At 43.8% G+C, this 20,035-nt stretch overlaps 3 protein-coding genes across 5 annotated transcripts in view; 2 read left to right on the plus strand and 1 right to left on the minus strand.

Annotated features, from left to right (window-relative positions):
- Nucleotides 1-216, plus strand: part of arhgef4 (Rho guanine nucleotide exchange factor (GEF) 4) — a 73,422-nt gene extending 73,206 nt beyond the window's left edge. For all 3 annotated transcript variants that reach the window (XM_034109202.2, XM_034109209.2, XM_034109210.2), the window contains one exon: nt 1-216. This exon is cut by the window's left edge and continues 1,232 nt beyond it. The gene's annotated coding sequence lies outside the window, so the exon portion shown is untranslated.
- Nucleotides 217-5,273: 5,057 nt separating this feature from the next.
- LOC117466091 (CBY1-interacting BAR domain-containing protein 2-like) lies at nt 5,274-8,006 on the minus strand. The gene is made up of 9 exons (XM_034109239.1): nt 7,923-8,006; nt 7,588-7,837; nt 7,437-7,505; nt 6,970-7,071; nt 6,840-6,845; nt 6,626-6,730; nt 6,430-6,543; nt 6,044-6,244; nt 5,274-5,970 (listed from the first exon to the last, which is right to left on the minus strand). Exons 1-9 carry the CDS (start codon nt 7,940-7,942, stop codon nt 5,791-5,793), a joined length of 1,047 nt encoding a protein of 348 aa, XP_033965130.1. The 5' UTR covers nt 7,943-8,006; the 3' UTR covers nt 5,274-5,790.
- Nucleotides 8,007-11,631: 3,625 nt separating this feature from the next.
- The window catches only part of LOC117466108 (putative ferric-chelate reductase 1), a 30,168-nt gene continuing 21,764 nt past the window's right edge, over nt 11,632-20,035 (plus strand). Inside the window, exons 1-5 of the mRNA XM_034109264.2 lie at nt 11,632-14,137; nt 14,805-15,007; nt 15,095-15,246; nt 16,375-16,469; nt 16,947-17,082. Of these exons, the coding sequence (XP_033965155.1) occupies nt 14,815-15,007; nt 15,095-15,246; nt 16,375-16,469; nt 16,947-17,082 (576 nt within the window). The 5' untranslated portion in view covers nt 11,632-14,137; nt 14,805-14,814. The remainder of the gene's footprint in view (nt 14,138-14,804; nt 15,008-15,094; nt 15,247-16,374; nt 16,470-16,946; nt 17,083-20,035) is intronic.

A 20,035-nucleotide genomic window follows, 5' to 3' on the forward strand; every position in this document is an offset into this window, starting at 1 on the left:
CACACACACACACGTTCCTTGATCTACCTTTCCTCCTGATAGCCAGTCATCCTGCTCCGTGTTTCTGGTCCTCCAGTATAATCTAATTTCACATCAATGCAGCCCAGTGATTTCCCTCTGTAAGTGCATTCAGTGAAATGTGCTCCTTTCACCTTTTATGTTCAAATGTTTTTGCTTCTGACGATATGGAATATTAAACATTCCCAAGCTGATAAATGTGTCTGTCGGTTGAGATCATTATTAATATATTTCACACCACACCGCACTCACACATCATGGGTGGGCACGTCACGATGCTATGGGGTTTAACCTCCAGCTGCGTGTGATATTTAAATCGGGTTTAAACGAACACTCAAGTTCAAGCTTCTCATCTACAAAACCTATGTTATTTATATTTCTCTTAGCATTTTTTATAAGCATGAATTTTTTATTTAAAGGTGGGGTAGGTAATTTTGGAGAAACCATCTCGAGTGCGCTCGAATTTGAAAATACACAGCCGGAAAAAATCTGCCACTTCCTTACAGAGCCCCTTGTGGCGGCTCAATACCCAGTTACATTTGAGTCGCCGAGAGGCTAAACTTGGCTTTAAACTGTGACGCGTTTTAGAAAAGAAAGTCCATGTTGAAGCAATTGGCCCCTCCTCGCACGGGAGACAGCAGCTGACGGATGCCTCGGCCACCTCCTCCAACTCATCGAGCAGGAGGGTGGGATTGACGTAAATGACCCTGCCCTGGCGAGTCTGTCATCGGTCTGTGAGTCCATCTACGCACAGGACGGCGTCCTGCTCTATCGGGACCGCGTCGTGGTCCCCCCATCCCTCCGTGGGAGAGTCCTTCAGCATCTCCATGCCGCCCACCAGGGAACCTCAGCGATGGGGCAGCATGCCCGAGCCATAGTTTACTGGCCCGGGATGTCCGGGGACATTCAGGCCACCAGGGACGGATGTGCAGACTGCAACCGCAATGCTCCGTCACAGGCGGCTACACCCCCCCCCTGCCGTCCTCACCCCCGTCCACGCCATTCGAGGCGGTGTTTGCTGACTTCTTCGACTATGGGGGCCGCCACTACCTAGTTGTCGGGGACCGTCTCTCGGGCTGGGTAGAGGTCCTGAGCTCTACGGCGGGTACTGCCCTGGCGGGCTCAGCTGGCCTGGTCCAACACCTCCGTTCATTCTTCGCCACCTTCGGCGTACCGGAGGAGCTCTCGAGCGACGGTGGTCCGGAATTCAAGGCGAGCCACACTGAGGATTTCCTCCGCTTATGGCACGTCAAACACCGTGTGTCGTCCGTTAGCTTCCCGCAGTCTAATGGGAGGGCAGAAGTTGCGGTTAAGACCGCTAAGCGCCTCCTTATGTCCAACACCGGCCCGTCGGGCGGCCTTGATCAGGACCGCTTCCTGCGTGCTATGCTGCAGCTGCGAAACACGCCTGACCCCGACTGCAACCTCTCGCCAGCGCAGATCATCTTCGGCCGCCCCCTTCGTGGCTCGCTCTCCTTCGTGAACCGCCTCGAGAAGTTCTCGAACCCGCACATCCGCCTGCTATGGCGCGAGGCATGGGCGGCGAAGGAGGACGCCCTTCGGACCCGTATGTCCCGTACCACCGAGTCTCTGGGGACTCACTCAAGACCGCTCCGCCCATTGGCACTCGGCGAAAGGGTATTCCTCCAGAACCAGCAAGGCCCAAGCCCCCATAAATGGGACAGGTCAGGGATCGTGGTGGAGTCGCCGGGCCACGACCAGTATCGAATCAGGGTTGACGGTTCGGGACGTTTGACACTGCGCAACCGGCGCTTCCTCCGTGCCTATACGCCGGCCACACCCTGCGCCCGTGAGCAGCCGGCTGCGCCCTTGCCGCCGCCCGCTGCTCTGGACCATCAGCCCCCACCTATCCACCCGGGTTGGGCGACGCCCCAGGGGATCGCTCAGCGGCCGGCTGTTGGACTCCGCGACTCGGCTATGGGCGCTTCCCCACCGGCACCTGCCGGTGAGGCGTCCTCTGACCTCACCGTTCCTACGGGTGCCTTCCTGGGCGCACCGGTGCCGCAGTCGCCGCCGATGCTGCCCCAGCCTACTCGGCCAGGCCGCGTGAGGAGGCCGCCTGCACGTTACGAGCCCGAGTCCGGCAGCTGGATTTAGACCGTTAACCTATTCCGTCCCATAGCTTTCCGGTCTGGGGGGGATGAAGAGTTTATCGCCGGCCACAAGAGGGCAGCGTCACTGCTGTCGCTGCCCGGATATGCCGTGCTTTGACCCGGTAGTGCTTAGCGGCCATTTTAGTTCACATGTTGTTCATTCACTCCGCCTCGAGTTGAGACGTTCATCCACTCACTCATGTAAGACTGTTTCCACTACTGTTTAGTGTGTCTTTAATATATGTAATTTAATATATGTGTATTGGTCATGACATGCATGTATGTAATACTTTGTCAGCTTATCCTGCGGCATTGCTCTGTTTCAGGGTGTCGTCATCTTTGTCAATAAAGTACCAAGACTGACATTGAGGAGTGTGTTTCTTCAGTTGTAAGGATATTTAATAAACAAAATCAAAACATAGTAACTATGGACAAAAACGGTCAACAGAAAAAATGACAGCACAAGCTCACCCTCTGTCAGGTGCACTCGACATCAAACAGGTGACTTATAAACCAAACCACACCCATGTGACAATTACCGGAAGTGCTCAACAAGCAAATAAAGGTGACGTACATAATAATGATAATACAAATAATGAACTTGAGCTAAGTAGTGTTATGGCACCTACACCAGGGTTGCCAACTCTCACGCATCTGGCGTGTGACACACGCGTTCACCCTCAATCTCACGCTCTCACGCTGCCCAAACTATTCTCACGCCAAAAACAAGAATACCGAAGACTAGAAACCGTTTTGAAAACTTTTTTCAGGTAGTGATCGTCTTCTCAATAGAACATCTTTGATAATGTCTTCTGGCCAATCAGAATCAAGATAACGGCGTGGTGTTGTTGCAGGAAGTCCCGACGGAGAATACTTTTGCTGTAGTACATCTCTATACATCGATACAACATTACGTGTTGATATAAATCAACACGTAATGAAATAAGACCCCACGGTTTGATGATTGATAGGTGTGTGGGCTGTCTTTCATGTTGACACACAGAACAATGGGGGCTATCAACCCTTATCCACAATGTAAAGTAATTAACACAGCTTCTTCCCTCTTCTCTCTGTGAGGAGCAGCAGGTTCAGCTTTCAGAACAAAGTAACAACAAACTAAAATGGCATTCATTTGTTTAAATATGTCGTGTAGTAATAGATTTATTTATTTTTCTTCTCAAGAGAGTACCAGAATGTGTATTTTATGTTAGTATTTCAAAAAATCTCCTGGGGGAGAATCCCCCCAGACCCCCCTACAGGGGTTGGGTTTTCAGCATGTCAACTCTTTCACCTGTGGGTAAATTGCAGGATTGGCTCCAGGTCGCCCTTTTTATTTACAAGACAAATGTGCCTTTTTATTTCATACAGTTCAATTTGGCTTGAGACAGGGACATAATCTAAACCTCACGCGTGGCGTTTCACTGTCAAGGGGAGCGTGTATGTAATTACATTGCAAATACTGACTTCACCCCACCGCTGTATGGGTTAGCCCTACCATAGATTACCCAACACAAATACTCTCTGGCAACTGCCGACCCGTATTGCGCAAGCGCAGATCTAAGATCCAGTAGAAATGATAAAAAAGTAAACGTCTGCTGCTTATTGTTCTACTAGGCCAAAATAGAGTGTGTTAATTAATATGTTTGGCAGTTTGGAGTAAGTATGTAGATTTGTTTGTGTGTTTCATGTATAGGCCTCTCACGATAATTAATTTTGTTGGATACATTTTCCAGGAAATTATTGCGATAAACAATAATATTGTCGGCACCGTTGTATGACCATTTTAGACCCCTGATATAATGATAATATATAATAATAATTTAAGTACATCCTTTCTAACTGCTAGTCACATCCTCATGTAAATGAAAATGTATCGAGTTCATTTTTATTTATCGTACGATAAGTCAATTAATTGCTTATCGCGACAGGCACACAATAAAACAGTGGAAACAAACATGTGTTTGACTTTCATTAGTGAATGAAACTTTGTTCCCTTTATAGTCTGTGTACAATTTTGTGTATTTGTATATATTGTATATATATCCTATATCCTGTATATATATGCTAAGGTCCCGCTGCTGACACGATAGCAGTCATTTAGTGCGCATATGTGTAATTAAACCCATGATATCAAAATCTCACTCCAGCCAGGTACCCAAAGTTGGCAACCCTGACCTACACCCCTCCTCCAACACACAGATGGAAGGCTGACAGGCAGGTAGGCCATCCAGTTACTTTAGCCGGGCCGGCTCAGATGATTGGTCGTATTTTTACAGCACCACGGCTTCCACAGATGACATTTTTTAATGGATTTTTTGTCAAAGCACTTAAGATATTCATTGCTATCGGGATGTTAAGAGCATTCCATGGAATATAACCAAAAGTGTATCTCGAGCCGGTTTCTCAAACTTACCTACCCCACCTTTAAGGGAAATTCTGGAAGATCAAACCACATTATGTGAGAGGATGGACAATAGTTATAAATAGCTGCCTCAGTTTTATGAATTGTGATCTTGTAATACAACTTGTCTTTTTAAATAACTATTAGGCTCTCCACAAATGTTATTCTTACAATCCTTTTGTTTGTGCTTTTAAGTGTATCGAAATGATTATGTGTGCAAGCAGTAGAGTTCATGTATTGGTTACTGCACATATACTGGTTAGGTTTTTATGCAGATTATAGGCGGTGAAGTGGGAAGTAGATTGCTCATAGGCCATCTCTCCATATATCACAATTTAGATTATTTTTGCTCTTTAATAAAAAAACTAGGAAATTGGATTTTCACTGCAAGAAATGTTTAGCATTGATATCCTGTTTTGCTGTCAGTTACAAGAGGCAAGTTTGATTTATTGTCAAAAGGAAAGAAAATCTAAACAAAGCATCATTTCATTAAAAGACTGAATCCCCGCAGACTCTGTAAGTGGAACTAAAACACAGTGTGACATCTCTGTCGGCTGGGGTGAGGAACCGCAGGAGAACAGGAGCTTCAAACACACGCAGAAGTAGGCCAGTGGGATGAAGCCTGACAACTCTTTGATACGAGTTACCTCTGAAGCGTATCTGCTTTCAGCTCCTGATGGTGAGCCAGTAATGGACCGTAGACATGGAAAACAATACTCAATATTTATTTTAATTCTTCATAATGGCTATATATCCAGTTAAAACAATGTGTAGATGGCATCTGCCGAACGGAAACGAGAATAAAAGCTGCTTTGTTGCCAGGTTTCAGTCAGAATAACTAGAGCACTGGAGTTTCTCACATAAGTGTAACACTTATCCAGACACCAAAAATCTAACGCTCAACTTGAAAGACTTCTTCAAAAGAAGGAAAAAGATCTGAATAAATCTGCAAAAAATTATAATTACACAAATACAACTTCATTTTAATATTTTAGGTTAAATAAAGACAGGGAAAATTATCGTTGATATGAAAAAATAGATAAAATACAATATCATGAATAAACATGTGTCGTTTTTTTGAAGAGCTACATAAAATATAAAAACGCATTCCTGTCTGTAATATATAAATTAGTCATTATGCAAACATATTGCAAATGGGATTGGAGTTTATAGAGATACACTATTAATTAAGTGTAATGGCATTTTTCCCCAATGCAGTTTTGCACTTAAATGTTGGCCTCTTCCATGCATAGTCATTTACTTTTGCCCTCTGCGCATCTGGGCATATTGAGCAGCGTACGACTGTCTGCCTTTGTGCTGTTCTTCCTCTGATTCAGAAATATCTTCATCATCGTCATCATCGTCATCATCATCTTCTTCTTCGTCATCCTCTTCTTCCTCCTCCATGCCTCCCTGGCGTTGTAAGGTGCTGCGAGACTGCAAAATAGACAACAATTATGGACAGCAATTCAAAATGAAATAGGGAATACATCTTAAAGGCTTATCTCACCCTCCTGACGGTGTCTGGGAGCTGGCCATGTTGTTGTCTGTGGTGTTGGCCCGTGGTGGAGGCCAGCGTTGACCTGAAGGTTTGACCTTTGGGGGAGGCCAGAGGGGGAGTGAGGTAGAGGCCGGTGAGGGGAGGAGAGGAGCTCAGAGGAGAGAGGCGTCCAGCCAGGGAGTCGGACATCTTGATCCGTCCATTGAACAGCTTTGGAGACATAAACACAGCATCAAGTTTGACCCAAGATCCAGGACAGAGGATGTAAGATATGACCCGGTGGTAAAGCTTGAAACGGCACGGAGTATAAACTCTAATACTCCAGTCTGTCTTACAAGTTGATAGCAGGCATTTAGTTTGCTAAGTCGTCTTGACTAGCTATTATCTTAAGTTACCTCCAGATCCTTTTGGATGTTCATCTCCTGCAGGTTGTGGCATGTGTGTGCGTAGACCTCCAGCGCTTTGGCATGGAACAGCATCTCCACCGTGATGAAGTCTGTGAAAATCCTCTGCAGACACACAGAGCAGGGGTCGTTGTCAGTGAGGCATGGACGCGGTAGGATGTGTGTGTTCTGTGAGTGTGAGGCGTACTTTGATATCCTCCAGTTTCTGCCTCTGGAAGTCTGTGATGCTCTCCTCCAGCTGTCTGATGCTGCGCTGGGCATTGTTCGACGCCTTCTGAGCATTTACTTCTGCCTGTCAATGTAACCACACAAAACAGCTTCACCTCACAGTCAGTATGAACTACTAAAGGATCAGTCATGTGAAGATAGTCATGAGATAATGATAAAACCGTGTACGTTACCTGAGACTGAAAGGGATTGTCAAGAAAATATTACAAGTGTAGGTGAATCATTTGAAATCTTTCTTGAAAACTCAGTCAGACACATAGCATTTTGTGGACACTGTGACGCCGTCAGATGTGTGAAGGATACGATGCTCTGTCGATCCGCCGGGTTCCTCAGTCGGAGTTTCTCCAGTTTCTGCATCTCCTTCAGCTCTCTGTTCAGATCCGTGCTGAACTTCTTCAGATCTGCCTGAATAGACACACTGTCAGCTCACACAAAACTGCCTTGATGTTGTGTGTAGATGTGTTTCACTGAACTCACAAGACAAGACAAAAGACAGCAGTAGTTGTTTACATAAAATGATGCAAGTATTCTTATCTGAGAATATAAACCTTGAATTGTATTTGAGGACTAGAACTTTATGCATTTTGTAAATCATATTCCAATTGAAAAGAGAGACCACCCAGGGTTTTGCGCTATGTTTTTTTTATTTGTTCCCTACCTGTTATTAGGTAATAAAAAGCTTATGGGAAAGAGGGAATTAAATTCAGTCTGTCATTAGTTTAATTACAGAAATATCTACATTGGAAGCACATATATGTTACCAAACTCACCCTTTTATTCTTAACTACTTCTCCATAGGCTTTTAGAGGAGCGACGACTCTTGTCTCCAGTCTCTCAACCTGCAACAATAAAGCGCTACATCAACTAATTCCTTTTTTGCCGAAGATATAGAGCACATAACATAACCCCAGCGTCTCCTACCTGAGCCTGCCTGTAGTCCTGCACCATGGCCAGGTCCTCGGCCAGGTTCTTCAGGCCGCTCTGCAGCTCGGGGTCCTCTCTACTGGAGAATTCAAAGAGCTGAGCCACCAGCAGGTCGGCCTTGTCTCTGAGTCTGGCCGTCTTCCTGGTGTAGGAGGCCAGCAGCGAGCAGATCTCCCCCAGGTACTTCTCTGCATCCTTCACCGCCTGCTCCATGCTCTTCACCTGGACATCCCTGCCAGTAGGATATCTATTATCGTAAAATATGGGGAATAAACTAGTTATTAGTTATTGTCTCTGTGGATAATGTGAAGGATTACAGAACTGACTCCTACCTGGAGAAGAGGGTGGTCATATCTGCTCTGTTCCTGCAGCTGCTGTGCTTTGTTGACTCGGCTGATTCTCACCTTTACCAGGTAACAGAAGACAGTTGCCATGGAAACACTTACAACAGATGGTGTGTAACAGCTGAAGTGAGGGTGTAATTGCTGCTTTTCGCCACACGAAAGCAGCAGAGCATTATTATCGCCATTTTACAGGGAGGAAGAACTGAGGAAGAGTCTTTCTGTCTCTTCTATTAGGGATTAAGTTAGACGTTTTTTACACCCTTTCAGTTCAGTTCTCTACGCAAGAATTGACATGAAACACAGGGTTTTACAACTTGTACCCTACAGCTGCCTGCAACAGAGCTTTTTTGTTTACCTCACTATTACCACTAAGGGGAACCATAGATATATATAAATATCTATGGGGGGAACCATATATTACCCTCAGAAGACGTGATGTGGCGGGAGAACCTTGCTAATTTAATGTACACCACACAGTCACACATGAATATAAATTACACCTAGTTTAATGTACACACATTATGTCAAATGTCACTTAGGCTACGAGACACATTTAGAAGCTTTTACAAATGTTGGCTGCAGTCGAATAGTCCATTTAGCTTAGGAATCTTCCTAACCGAGTGAAATTACCCGGAAGTCCCTCAGTGGCAGCCATGTTAAGTGCCGTTCCAATTCTCCAAATGAAAGGAAAGGAGGGCCCATTCCCAAACCGCCCCCTACACCCTACCCCTACACTCTACCCCTCCGTTTGCGCGTTCACGCGGAGGGTCCACCATATTGAGGGTTGTTCCAAAGCAACGAGTGTGGAGGGGGAGTGGGCTATCAAGCCCTCAAACAGCGAGTCTGCAGCGGTGCTGACTTGAGACCATGGATGTATAATAAGAACTGGATACAGCGTGGGAAGCGGGGCCTCATTCATTCCTATGAGAGTTGCTCATTGGCGCATGATGATAAAATGGCCCAACTTTTGAGAGAGCGAAACGTCACAGATTACCCGGCATGCCTGAGAAGTACCTGTATGTGCGCTCATAGAGCATGCGCAACTTTAACCAAAATGCTCGTTCACATCAAGCACGTCAATTTGCGTACACGTAACAGCACCGTGCGTTCATGACAGCATGGTAATGATTTGTTGTTATCATGGATTTCATATTTACGAGGCGGCAGTTAGCAGCTAGCGGCTAGCTAGTAATGATGCTAATGTGCACATCAATCGTTATGTACTTATATTACGTTGTAAGTTAGGATCTAGTGATATCCAACAGAGCTTCATTTAGCATGAAATAATTATTGCACTGTATATATATATATACACACAGTGCAATAAGCTTCTTAGTGCAATAATAAGCTACAGGGATGTTAATCTAACGTCGGTAATATTAACTTTATTTAATACAACATTTACGGTACAAGATTTAATCATACAGCCCATGTAGTATAATATTTTACAAATGATGAATTACAGCAAACATGTGCAATATATCCATTATTACAGCTCCGTGGGCTGGCAGTAAGGCGATATGGGTCCGTTGTTATTGTGCATCCATGGGTAAAGATAAACGCATGGCATGTAGTGCTGAACACGTAACATAAACGTGCCGGGCGGCGCGGTCCCGTGGGTTAGATGCGCGTTCATAATGCAGAGGGAAACAACTCTCAGAATAACGTTATTAGCACATTTTTACAACTTGAGGAACAAATGTTTATAATAAGGGCTATACAAACGTTCATACTGGGTAGTTTATTTAGTTTTAAAAAAATTATCCAACGAGTTACAGACCACTCTTTCCCCATGTAAGTCAATGGGAAAAAGTGTTTCCGGGCCTGGCAACCAAACGGATGTGCAGTACCGCCGTTTGGCCACCACGAATATTTTCATCCGAGTCCAGCGCACTTCCTGGGGGCTTGCTTGAGACCGGTCTCTACCAAGCCCCCAGGAAGTTAGCATAATTACTAGCTAGCCGCTAGCTGCTAACTGCATAATAACAAGCCATTACCATGCTGTCATGAACGCACGGTGCTGTTACGTGTACGCAAATTGACGTGCTTGATGTGAACGATCATGTTGGTTAAAGTTGCGCATGCGCTATGAACGCACATACGGGTACTTCTCAGGCATGCCGGGTAATCTGTGACGTTTCACTCTCTCAAAAGTTGGGCCATTTTATCATCATGCGCTCATGAGCAACTCTCATAGGAATGAATGAGGCCCCGCCTCCCACGCTGTATCCAGTTCTTATTATACATCCATGGGCTGAAGTTGAATAGTCCATTTAGCTTAGGAACCTTCCTAAAGGAGTGAAATGACCCGGAAGTCCCTCAGTGGCAGCCATGATAAGTGCCGTTCGAATTCTCTCGAATGATGAGAATGATAGGAAAGGAGGTTTCAAACTTCCTTTACTTACCTTTTCCTTTCCTTTTTACTTCCTTCCTTTAGCTTAGGAACCACTGGACCTCCCTAACCGACAGGAGAAGTGAAAATGCTGCCCCACAATGCCTTGCAGTCGCAGCATTTGCCGTCACTCAACAGTCGGCAGTTCACGGAAACAACCGATTATGACCGAGAAATTATATCATGAAAGTTACGGTGCTTATTAAGCATTTTAAAACATAGGTGGTAAGTTGGCAAAGTGCTTTGTTTTGAACGTTCATCAGTATTATAATCAAAAAGAGAAATATGAACGTTAGTTTTTACTGAAATTATCAAATAAAGTCAACATTTCACAGTCTTTACTGAGCTGTGTGGGGTTTGTTCAACTTTTAAAAGATGTTTGAATGGTGATATACACATCTGTATTGATTTTAAGATCTTTAGTTCATACAATCATACGTATTGGGATCATTGGTATTAATGTGGACGGGAGGGAGAGGGTGACGAGCATAAGTTTCACTTTCCTTTTTTATTTCAATTCCAACTTTGGTCCTGAAGAATATGTTTCTCTGTTGTCCACGTTCATAAAGCAAAGCAACAGCATCAAAGCACGGTGCAGAGTCTCTAGATGAGTTTACAGTAGTCCCTCGTTCTTATTAAACATCCATGTTGTAGTCCGCTGTATAGAAAACTGTAGTTTCCATACAGTAGTTCCACCACAGCAGCAGACGCACAAAATGACGTCCGCTGGCGCATCATAAACACGTCGGATAGTGAAAGTGCATTCGGATTCTCTAAAGTACCGCAGTCTCTTCTCCTAAGTCCTTTTAAATTCTCCTGTCCACTATCCCTTAACCCCGTGACGTTTCACTCAGAGGTCAAGGAATAGACGATAGGGTTCGAATTTAGGAGCTTATCTTTAAACTATCCGACTGCAGCCCATGGCTGCAGTCGGATAGTTTAAAAATCAGCCAAAGATATCCAAAGATAAGCTCCTAAATTCTCCTAAATTCTAACCCTATCGTCTATTCCTCATGATAACCTCATATGTTTTTAACTTAGGATCATACCTGTGTTTAGTCTAGAAAAAGGTAAATGTCTGCATTTTATTATAAAGTTGTGTATATTTACAGACCATTGCACAAACTAAGAAGCTTATAAACATCAGGTTTAAAACTAAAAGACCTTTGAAACACAATGAAAGATGTCTGGAGTTTTTTTTGAGTTATTCATTTAAACTTTTTGTCTAAGAGATGCTGATTTGAAACCGTTGTTCCATACAGTTACGGCATTTCCTGTTTCTGCCGGAGAGAGGGGAGACCGCCCCAAAGCTTGCTGCTGTATTTACTCCTTCCATCTGACAGGAGGGAGCCTCGTTGAGCTGCGAGTGTGGCTACAGACCGCTACAGACGGAGTTCACTCCGTCACGGAGGGGTAGGGTCGAGGGAGTGGTTTGGGATTGGGCCTTAAAAACATATGAGGTTATCATGAGGTTGTTAACATCGCAGTTTATCAGTGGATGTTTGCTGGAACTACTCGTACACAGCTTGTTTCCTGACGGACACACACAGCGTGACTCCGGTCAGGTAGGGACCGGTCTCAAGTCAGCACCGCTGCAGACTCGGGCTGCAGTCGGATAGTTTAAAAATCAGCTCCTAAGTTCTAACCCTATCGTCTATTCCTTGACCTCTGAGTGAAACGTCACGGGGTTAAGGGATAGTGGATAGGAGAATTCAAAAGGACTTAGGAGAAGAGACTGCGGTACTTTAGAAAATCCGAATGCACTTTCACTATTCGACTGTTTATGATGCGCCAGCGGACGTCATTGTGTGCGTCTGCTGCTGTGGGGAAACCATGGAAACCACAGTTTTCTATACAGCGGACTACAACATGGATGTTTAATAAGAACGAGGGACTACTGTGAACTCATCTAGAGACTCTGCACGTGCTCTGATGCTGCTGCTTTGCTTTATGAACGTGGACAACAGAGAAACATATTCTTCAGGACCAAAGTTGGAATTGAAATACAAAAGGAAAGTGAAACCTCTGCTCGTCCCCCTCTCCCTCCAGTCCACATTAATACAAATGATCCCAATACGTATGATTGTATGAACTAAAGATCTTAAAATCAATACAGATGTATTTATTATAAACGTTAGTCCTTAACATCTATCACTGTGTATATCACCATTCAAACGTCTTTTAAAAGTTGAACAAACCCCACACAGCTCAGTAAAGACTGAAATGTTGACTTTATTTGATAATTTCAGTGAAAACTAACGTTCATATTTCTCTTTTTGATTATAATACTGATGAACGTTCAAAACAAAGCACTTTGGCAACTTACCACCTATGTTTTAAAATGCTTAATAAGCACCGTAACTTTCATGCTATCATTTCTCGGTCATAATCGGTTGTTTCCGTGAACGGCCGACTGTTGAGTGACGGCAAATGCTGCGGCTGCAAGGCATTGTGGGGCAGCATTTTCGCTTCTCCTGTCGGTTAGGGAGGTCCAGTGGTTCCTAAGCTAAAGGAGGTTATAAAGGAAGTTTGAAACCTCCTTTCCTATCATTCTCATCATTCTAGAGAATTCGAACGGCACTTATCATGGCTGCCACTGAGGGACTTCTGGGTCATTTCACTCCTTTAGGAAGGTTCCTAAGCTAAATGGACTATTCGACTTCAGCCTCGCTGTTTGAGGGCTTGATAGCCACACTCGTTGCTTTGGAACAGCGCTCAATATGGCGGACCCTCCGCGTGAACGCGCAAACGGAGGGGTAGGGTGTAGGGGGCGGTTTGGGAATGGGCCTGACTTAGGATCATACCTGTGTTTAGTCTAGAAAAAGGTAAATGTGTGAATTTTATTATAAAGTTGTGTATATTTACAGACCGTTGCAAAAACTAAGAAGCTTATAAACATCAGGTTTAAACCTAAAAGAGCTTTGACACACAATGAAAGATGTTTGGAGTTTTATTTTAGTTATTCATTTAAACTTTTTGTCTAAGAGATGCTGATTTGAGACCGTTGTTACATACAGTTACGGCATTTCCTGTTTCTGCCGGAGAGAGGGGAGGCCGTCCCAAAGCTTGCTGCTGTATTTACTCCCTCCATCTGACAGGAGGGAGCCTCGTTGAGCTGCGAGTGTGGCTACAGACGGAGTTCACTCCGTCACGGAGGGGTAGGGTCGAGGGAGTGGTTTGGGATTGGGCCGAGGTTTCAAACTTCCTTTATAACAGGGGTGTCAAACTCAATTTCACCGCGGGCCACATTAGCATTATGGTTGCACTCAAAGGGCCGGTTGTAACTTTAAGACGATATAAATATATAAAATAATGTTTTATATCACATTATTGCCTCTGCATTGGATTATTATCGGATTGGGTAATAACTTCATAATTAACTATGTCTGAATGCAGAAGTCTAGGGCAAATAATTGCAAGTCTCTTCAGTATCATGTCACAAAATGAGATGCATTGTGGGACATGTAGTCTATGGGCAACCTGCTTCTGTAAAGTGGCATGTAACCGTATAATAAACATATTATATTCTTTGCAAGCTCTTGCGAGGCCACATTAAATGAAGTCGCGGGCCGGATTTGGCCCCCGGGCCTTGAGTTTGACACCCCTGCTTTATAACCTCCTTTAGGCCCAATCCCAAACCACTCCCCACATGTGAGCTCAGGTAGAAGTCACATGTCTGATTGTCTTCCATTGACAGCTAAGGCAGCAGAAGCCCCGCCCTCGGAGGCCCAAAACAACAAGCTGCTGTGTGTACATTCCCCATAGTGCATTCAGGCTGAAGACGGAAGACATCCAGCTCAGCTGAGGAAAGGTAAGCTCAACCTCTTACAAGTAGATGATTTAAATGACAGAAATGTCACATGAGTTGGAAAGTCTTTCAGGGTAAATGTTCTTTTGTTGGACTTATCCTATTATAAATGTGACTTCTACAGAAGACAACTTCACACTGGTAACATTTATCTGATGAGTTCCCTCCAGGTCATTGCAGTTGGGAATGAGGAGAGTAAAAATAAATATTAACTAATAGGAATAAAACATTTGACTCTTAAATATTATTTTTCAACATCACTTTAAATGCCCTTCATTTTTTCTAAGAGCTAATGTTGGTGTTAATATTATTTGGTCCACTTTATTGCGTTCCACCTCTGATCTATTAGTTTAAGATTCCAGTTGTTTCTTGTACCGAAACCACACTTTTGGTTTGAGTGACTTCACTGTGACCTGGCGGTTTGTTATCTCAGAGGCTGAGGACTGTCCGATCTATGGCTCACTGATAATGTTGTGCAGCTGATGACGGTGTGTCAGCCTCTGTCCATCTACTGACTGTACACACATTATGTCAAACAGTGAGTCAGCGGCACGTTGGTGGTCCTTCTGACTTCCCATTTATCCCTGGAATATTCCACTTGTAATCTCTTTCCCTTTGCAATGTTATGAAATGATTGCTAAGACATACCTGTAACCCTACATTTCTTTAGGCATCCAGCAATGTGGCGTTCATGCTTCCTCGTGGCAGTGCTGACTGGGAGTGTATTCCCAGTGTCAGGGTTCAGTAATGGGAAGGTGGCTGTTACCTGTGGAGACATGATGCCTCTGCATGGTAATGTTCCTAGCCCTGCCCCCCCTCCATTCAACATCACCGTGGATACAGCCTCATTCACCCCTGGTGACAACATCACAGGTAGACTGCAACACCTGAGCTTTACAGTGAACGCATCATCTCTCCTGTTAGCTGATATCTGTCCTTCCTCCTATTCTCCATCCACAGTGACTTTACAAGAGGCCTCCTCCACCCCCACGTACTTCAGGGGGTTTCTGATAGAAGCTCGGGATGCTGGGAAACCGAACTCCCCCACCGTGGGTTCCTTCCTCCTGACTAACCCACAGGAGTCCCAGCTGCTGCAGTGTGGACACACTCAGGTATTCAGGAGCTACTAACCTGTGGTATAGGAGCAATGTGCAACAAATAACATTTCTAAATACAATTTTCTTCCCAAATTTCAAATTGCTTCAAGTAGTGGGTCAGTCGAGGTCTACATGATTTTGCAGTTGGGCTTTTTCAATCTTTATTCCGGGCATATGGAAGAGGAATATGTTTGTAGGATAACAATAAGTGACCCTAGAAAACATTTAACTTCTCCAAAAGTGCCCAAGGCCTTATTGAATGATCCTTGATATTTCTCACACTTAAAATTATTGTACAGGCTGAGGAAAAGCATTTGTTGTCCTGTAATGCGACATGACGCTGGCCCAAACTTGTGGAGAAGTCTTTGCTAAAGCTCTCTCTAAAGCAGGGGGGTCAAACTCAAATACACAGTGGGCCAAAATAAAAACATCGGTAGTAGTCGAGGGCCGGACTGGTTCAATGTTTATTGCAGAACTTATTGAAATGAACTTATTGCACATATTAAACCTGGAACTAACAACTGAAATGATTGCCTATAAAAACAACATTAAATAATCTGTTGCATTCATTTCTTACGGCTCGATCTGCAGCTTTTCAGAGTCATTTCTTATGATTACATTTCCCCACAGGCCAACAGCAGCTTCAACAAAACTATTCCCCTCAGAGAGAAAACCAAACATGCCCTGTTGCCGTGAGAGAAACAAAGTGCAGAAGGAAACATCCATTGAGCTCAGGTTGCTGCTCTGAGATGCTAGTTCAGACACTTGGCATCTCATCTTGGGTGCAAGGTCATCAATGTTTGGGGTCAGGCTCTGAGCGGAGGAGACCCTCAGGATGGAGTGAAGGTGTGCGTGTAATATACCGGCAGCCAGATCTAATAGGAATTAGAAATTATCCTGCGGGCCGAAATTAAATCCACCACGGGCCTGATTTGGCCCCCGGGCCTCGAGTTTGACACATGTGCTCTAAGGAGAGAAATACTGCTGGTATTACCCTTAATTATGACTTACTGTACTGGATGACAGCATGAGCTAAAGCAGCCGTTACCGAGCTGCTAGTCTGAGCTTCACCTCAGGATTAAAACCACATGTTTAATGATGTTGTTCTTTGAGTGTGTGACACTGACTCCTTGTCATTTGAAGGGATCTGCGGTGAGCCACAGGAGAAAGTCAAAAAAGACTTGCATTCAGGCCGTGTGGGAACCTCCAAAGAACCCTCCACAGAGAGTCCAGTTTTTGTGAGTGTGCACTACTCTTCAGTTCAAAACTATTGAGCACATGATTGCAATGGAAATACCGACACAGACACTGTTATCAGACAATCTGTAACTCAATAAAAGGATTTACAATTCTTGTAAAACAGGCGTTTGAAGATAAAGTTCATAGTTTATTGCTTATTGCTTTTCGACCATTTACAAATACTGAATAGGTTAGAGTTAATAGGTTAGGGGTAGAGTCACTATTTTATAGGAAACACACCATTAAAATACAAAAAAATATATTAATTCAATAGTCATGGCAAAGTATGAGAACAACATCAATTCTAAAAACAATAATGCAATTAATATGTTAAAAAATAAAGGAAATGTGTTTTTAAAAGTGTATTGGATAGAAATGATTATGGAGTTATAAGCCCAAACGAGTGTTTTCTTCTCTCCTAACATGATACTATTACTAATGCTTTTTGTTGGGGTGTTTTTGGTGTGTCGTTGCAGTGCGACGGTGCTGCGTGAGTATAAGGTGTTCTGGGTGAAGATGGAAGGTCCTGTGGTGTCTCTCCACGGAGCGACTGCTGCTCCATCCACTCCATCCACTCCTGCTCCTCCTCCAACCAGCAGCGCCCCCCCCCCTGTCTGAGCCGGTCAGTCATCATCACAAACACAACGATAATACCAGAGGTTTAAAACCATAGTTTAAAATGTTATTTGTTCCAGTTTTTCAGTAATGATTACTCTAACTACACTACCATTTTATTACCATCCTACGTTAAAGGTCACCTATTATATAAAATCCTCTTCTTCATGTCTCTTCTACATCAACATGTGTCCCCTCTTCTTCATGTCTCTTCTACATCAACATGTGTCCCCTCTTCTTCATGTCTCTTCTACATCAACATGTGTCCCCTCTTCTTCATGTCTCTTCTACATCAACATGTGTCCCCTCTTCTTCACATCTCTTCTACATCAACATGTGTCCTCTCTTCTTCACGTCTCTTCTACATCAACATGTGTCCCCTCTTCTTCATGTCTCTTCTACATCAACAAGTGTGTACCATTATCGCTATAGATCTTTTCCGGAATTCCAAAACGTGGGATTATGTGATTTGTCAATGCTTTAGCCACTGTCAATGCATCCGGATTCCTAGTTGGAAAAACTTCAATCCATTTGGAGTACATGTCAATGATTGTTAGACAATATTTCATTCCCTCATATTTATTTAGTTCAATAAAGTCCATGCAAATGTGCTGAAGCGGATACTGGCTCCGATATGTTACCTCTCTTGTGTTTGAACTGTCCCTGAGGGTTATACTGTGCACACACAGAACATGCTAAACAATTTTGTTATAGAGTAGTTTGTAAAGCCATAGGCTGTGAATATCTTCTGTATTACTTCCACCATCCCCAAGGCTCAATATAGCTGCATATCGAAATAAGCTATTTGGTAATACAGATTTGCCTTCTGTACGTTCCCACAACCCCTCTTTATTCTGTGTACACAACTTCTTCTTCCAGTATATCTTTTCTTTGTCAGGTGCATTCACTTGGATGTCTTTTAGGATGTCATGATCAATGATATTTAGGAGACAGCAAGTCTGTCTTCTCATAAATATCAACAACCTGAAATGCCCTGCCTCCTCCTATCACAAGAAGAGGCAGCTGCAAGGTCATACACAGTTCAGAGCCACACATGATATCAGTGCATTAAAACAACCCAAAGAGTGGAGAAAACAGTATTTCTCCAACACACACACACACACACACACACACACACACACACACACACACACACACACACACACACCAACACGTTCTCACTCCCATCCCGTCACATATTGACGGACGGTCAGGGCCCCTCCCCGTCGCTATATTACGTACAGGGTACCCCTTGCCCGTCAGGCTTCTACGGGCAGGGCGTCCCATAGACCTTCATTGCGGACAGCGGACCCCTTGACCGTCAGGCTTCTACGGGCAGGGCGTCCCATAGACCTTCATTGCGGACAGCGGACCCCTTGACCCTCAGGCTTCTACGGGCAGGGCGTCCCATAGACCTTCATTGCGGACAGCGGACCCCTTGACCCTCAGGCTTCTACGGGCAGGGCGTCCCATAGACCTTCATTGCGGACAGCGGACCCCTTGACCGTCAGGCTTCTACGGGCAGGGCGTCCCATAGACCTTCATTGCGGACAGCGGACCTCTTGACCGTCAGGCTTCTACGGGCAGGGCGTCCCATAGACCTTCATAGACCACGTGATCAACAACGATGGCTTTAATCTATGACTATTTTGACCATGTTTTTGCCAAAGAGAAGCATTGCCACGGAAGTGCGTTTTGAACTATCCCGGCATACATAAACCACGTGACCGGCTGGCGGCGACATCAAAGAGTGTCGCCATAGAGAGATAAGAGTTTATCTCTCTATGGCTCTGGCTTCTACGGGCAGGGCGTCCCATAGACCTTCATAGACCACGTGATCAACAACGATGGCCGACCTTCGTGTTATTCTCGGTGGAAAATGCCTATTTTAAGGTTCATTTGGCCATTAAAATGTGTTTTGATGTCATTTTATGCGAGTAATGAGTTTTTATTTCTGATTATTTGTGCAGTAGGCTACATGTACATGATGTTTAGTTTGCTAGTTATGACGAAGATTACTTCATGAATGCTAACGTTTTTTTGGTGGAAATGTGTTTTTTCACAGCAAAGTCACCCTCTGTACTTGGACTTATTGGGAGAATCTAAAGGCAAGAACATCCCAAATATTAATTTAGGTCTTTATTGTAGACCTTTAGTGTCGCCGTCTGTGAGGAAAATGCATGGGGCTCAGAGCCTCGTATTTTTTAAATCTTTTTTTCCTTCTAATTTGTTATTCTTTTCAAAATAACACACTGTTATTTACTCACCAATAACACACAATTATCCTTGCTTTTATTTATTGGTTTAATTCCATAATCTCGGTCTTTTTTGGTGTTCGTCAGGAACTGAATTTCAAAATAAAAATAACCGGAAACAGACGTGGGCATTTCGAGCGATTACCCAAGATTCTCAGCTACGCTGATTGGATGTTTTTAGCCGCAATGCATGCTGGGATTTGGTGTTTATATTATATGAAATCCGGAAAACATTTTAAAAGAATAAAATAATACTTAATTCCGAGTGCTCTTGCTTTTCTTTTTGAAAGTCATCACATAACGGCATTGTAATACACGGTTCGGCTGCATTAAATATTACAGATCTGCTGTAGTTCTTTATTTCTAGCGCCCTGATGAGAAGACCTTTGGAAAAACTGAAGAAATGCTGCCGAAACTGAATACTTGACGTGGATCATAAATATATCAACAATTAAAAAACATCTTCAATTTCTCTTCACACAATACGTCTCCTTGCAGTATCAACACTAATTCGGCTGACTTTTACATTTGATATAATTCATAGATAGGTTATATTTACAACATAACGGTGCACAGCTGATATAAAAGGACTTGTAGTTTTTAAAGATATTACTGATTTGAATTGTATTGAATTTTGAATGTAAGAATGTAAATACTGAGTCTGAAATAGTATAGCAATATGCTGTAAAATTATG

The sequence above is a fragment of the Pseudochaenichthys georgianus genome, chromosome 20, assembly GCF_902827115.2.
Source record: "Pseudochaenichthys georgianus chromosome 20, fPseGeo1.2, whole genome shotgun sequence".
Lineage (NCBI taxonomy): Eukaryota > Metazoa > Chordata > Actinopteri > Perciformes > Channichthyidae > Pseudochaenichthys > Pseudochaenichthys georgianus.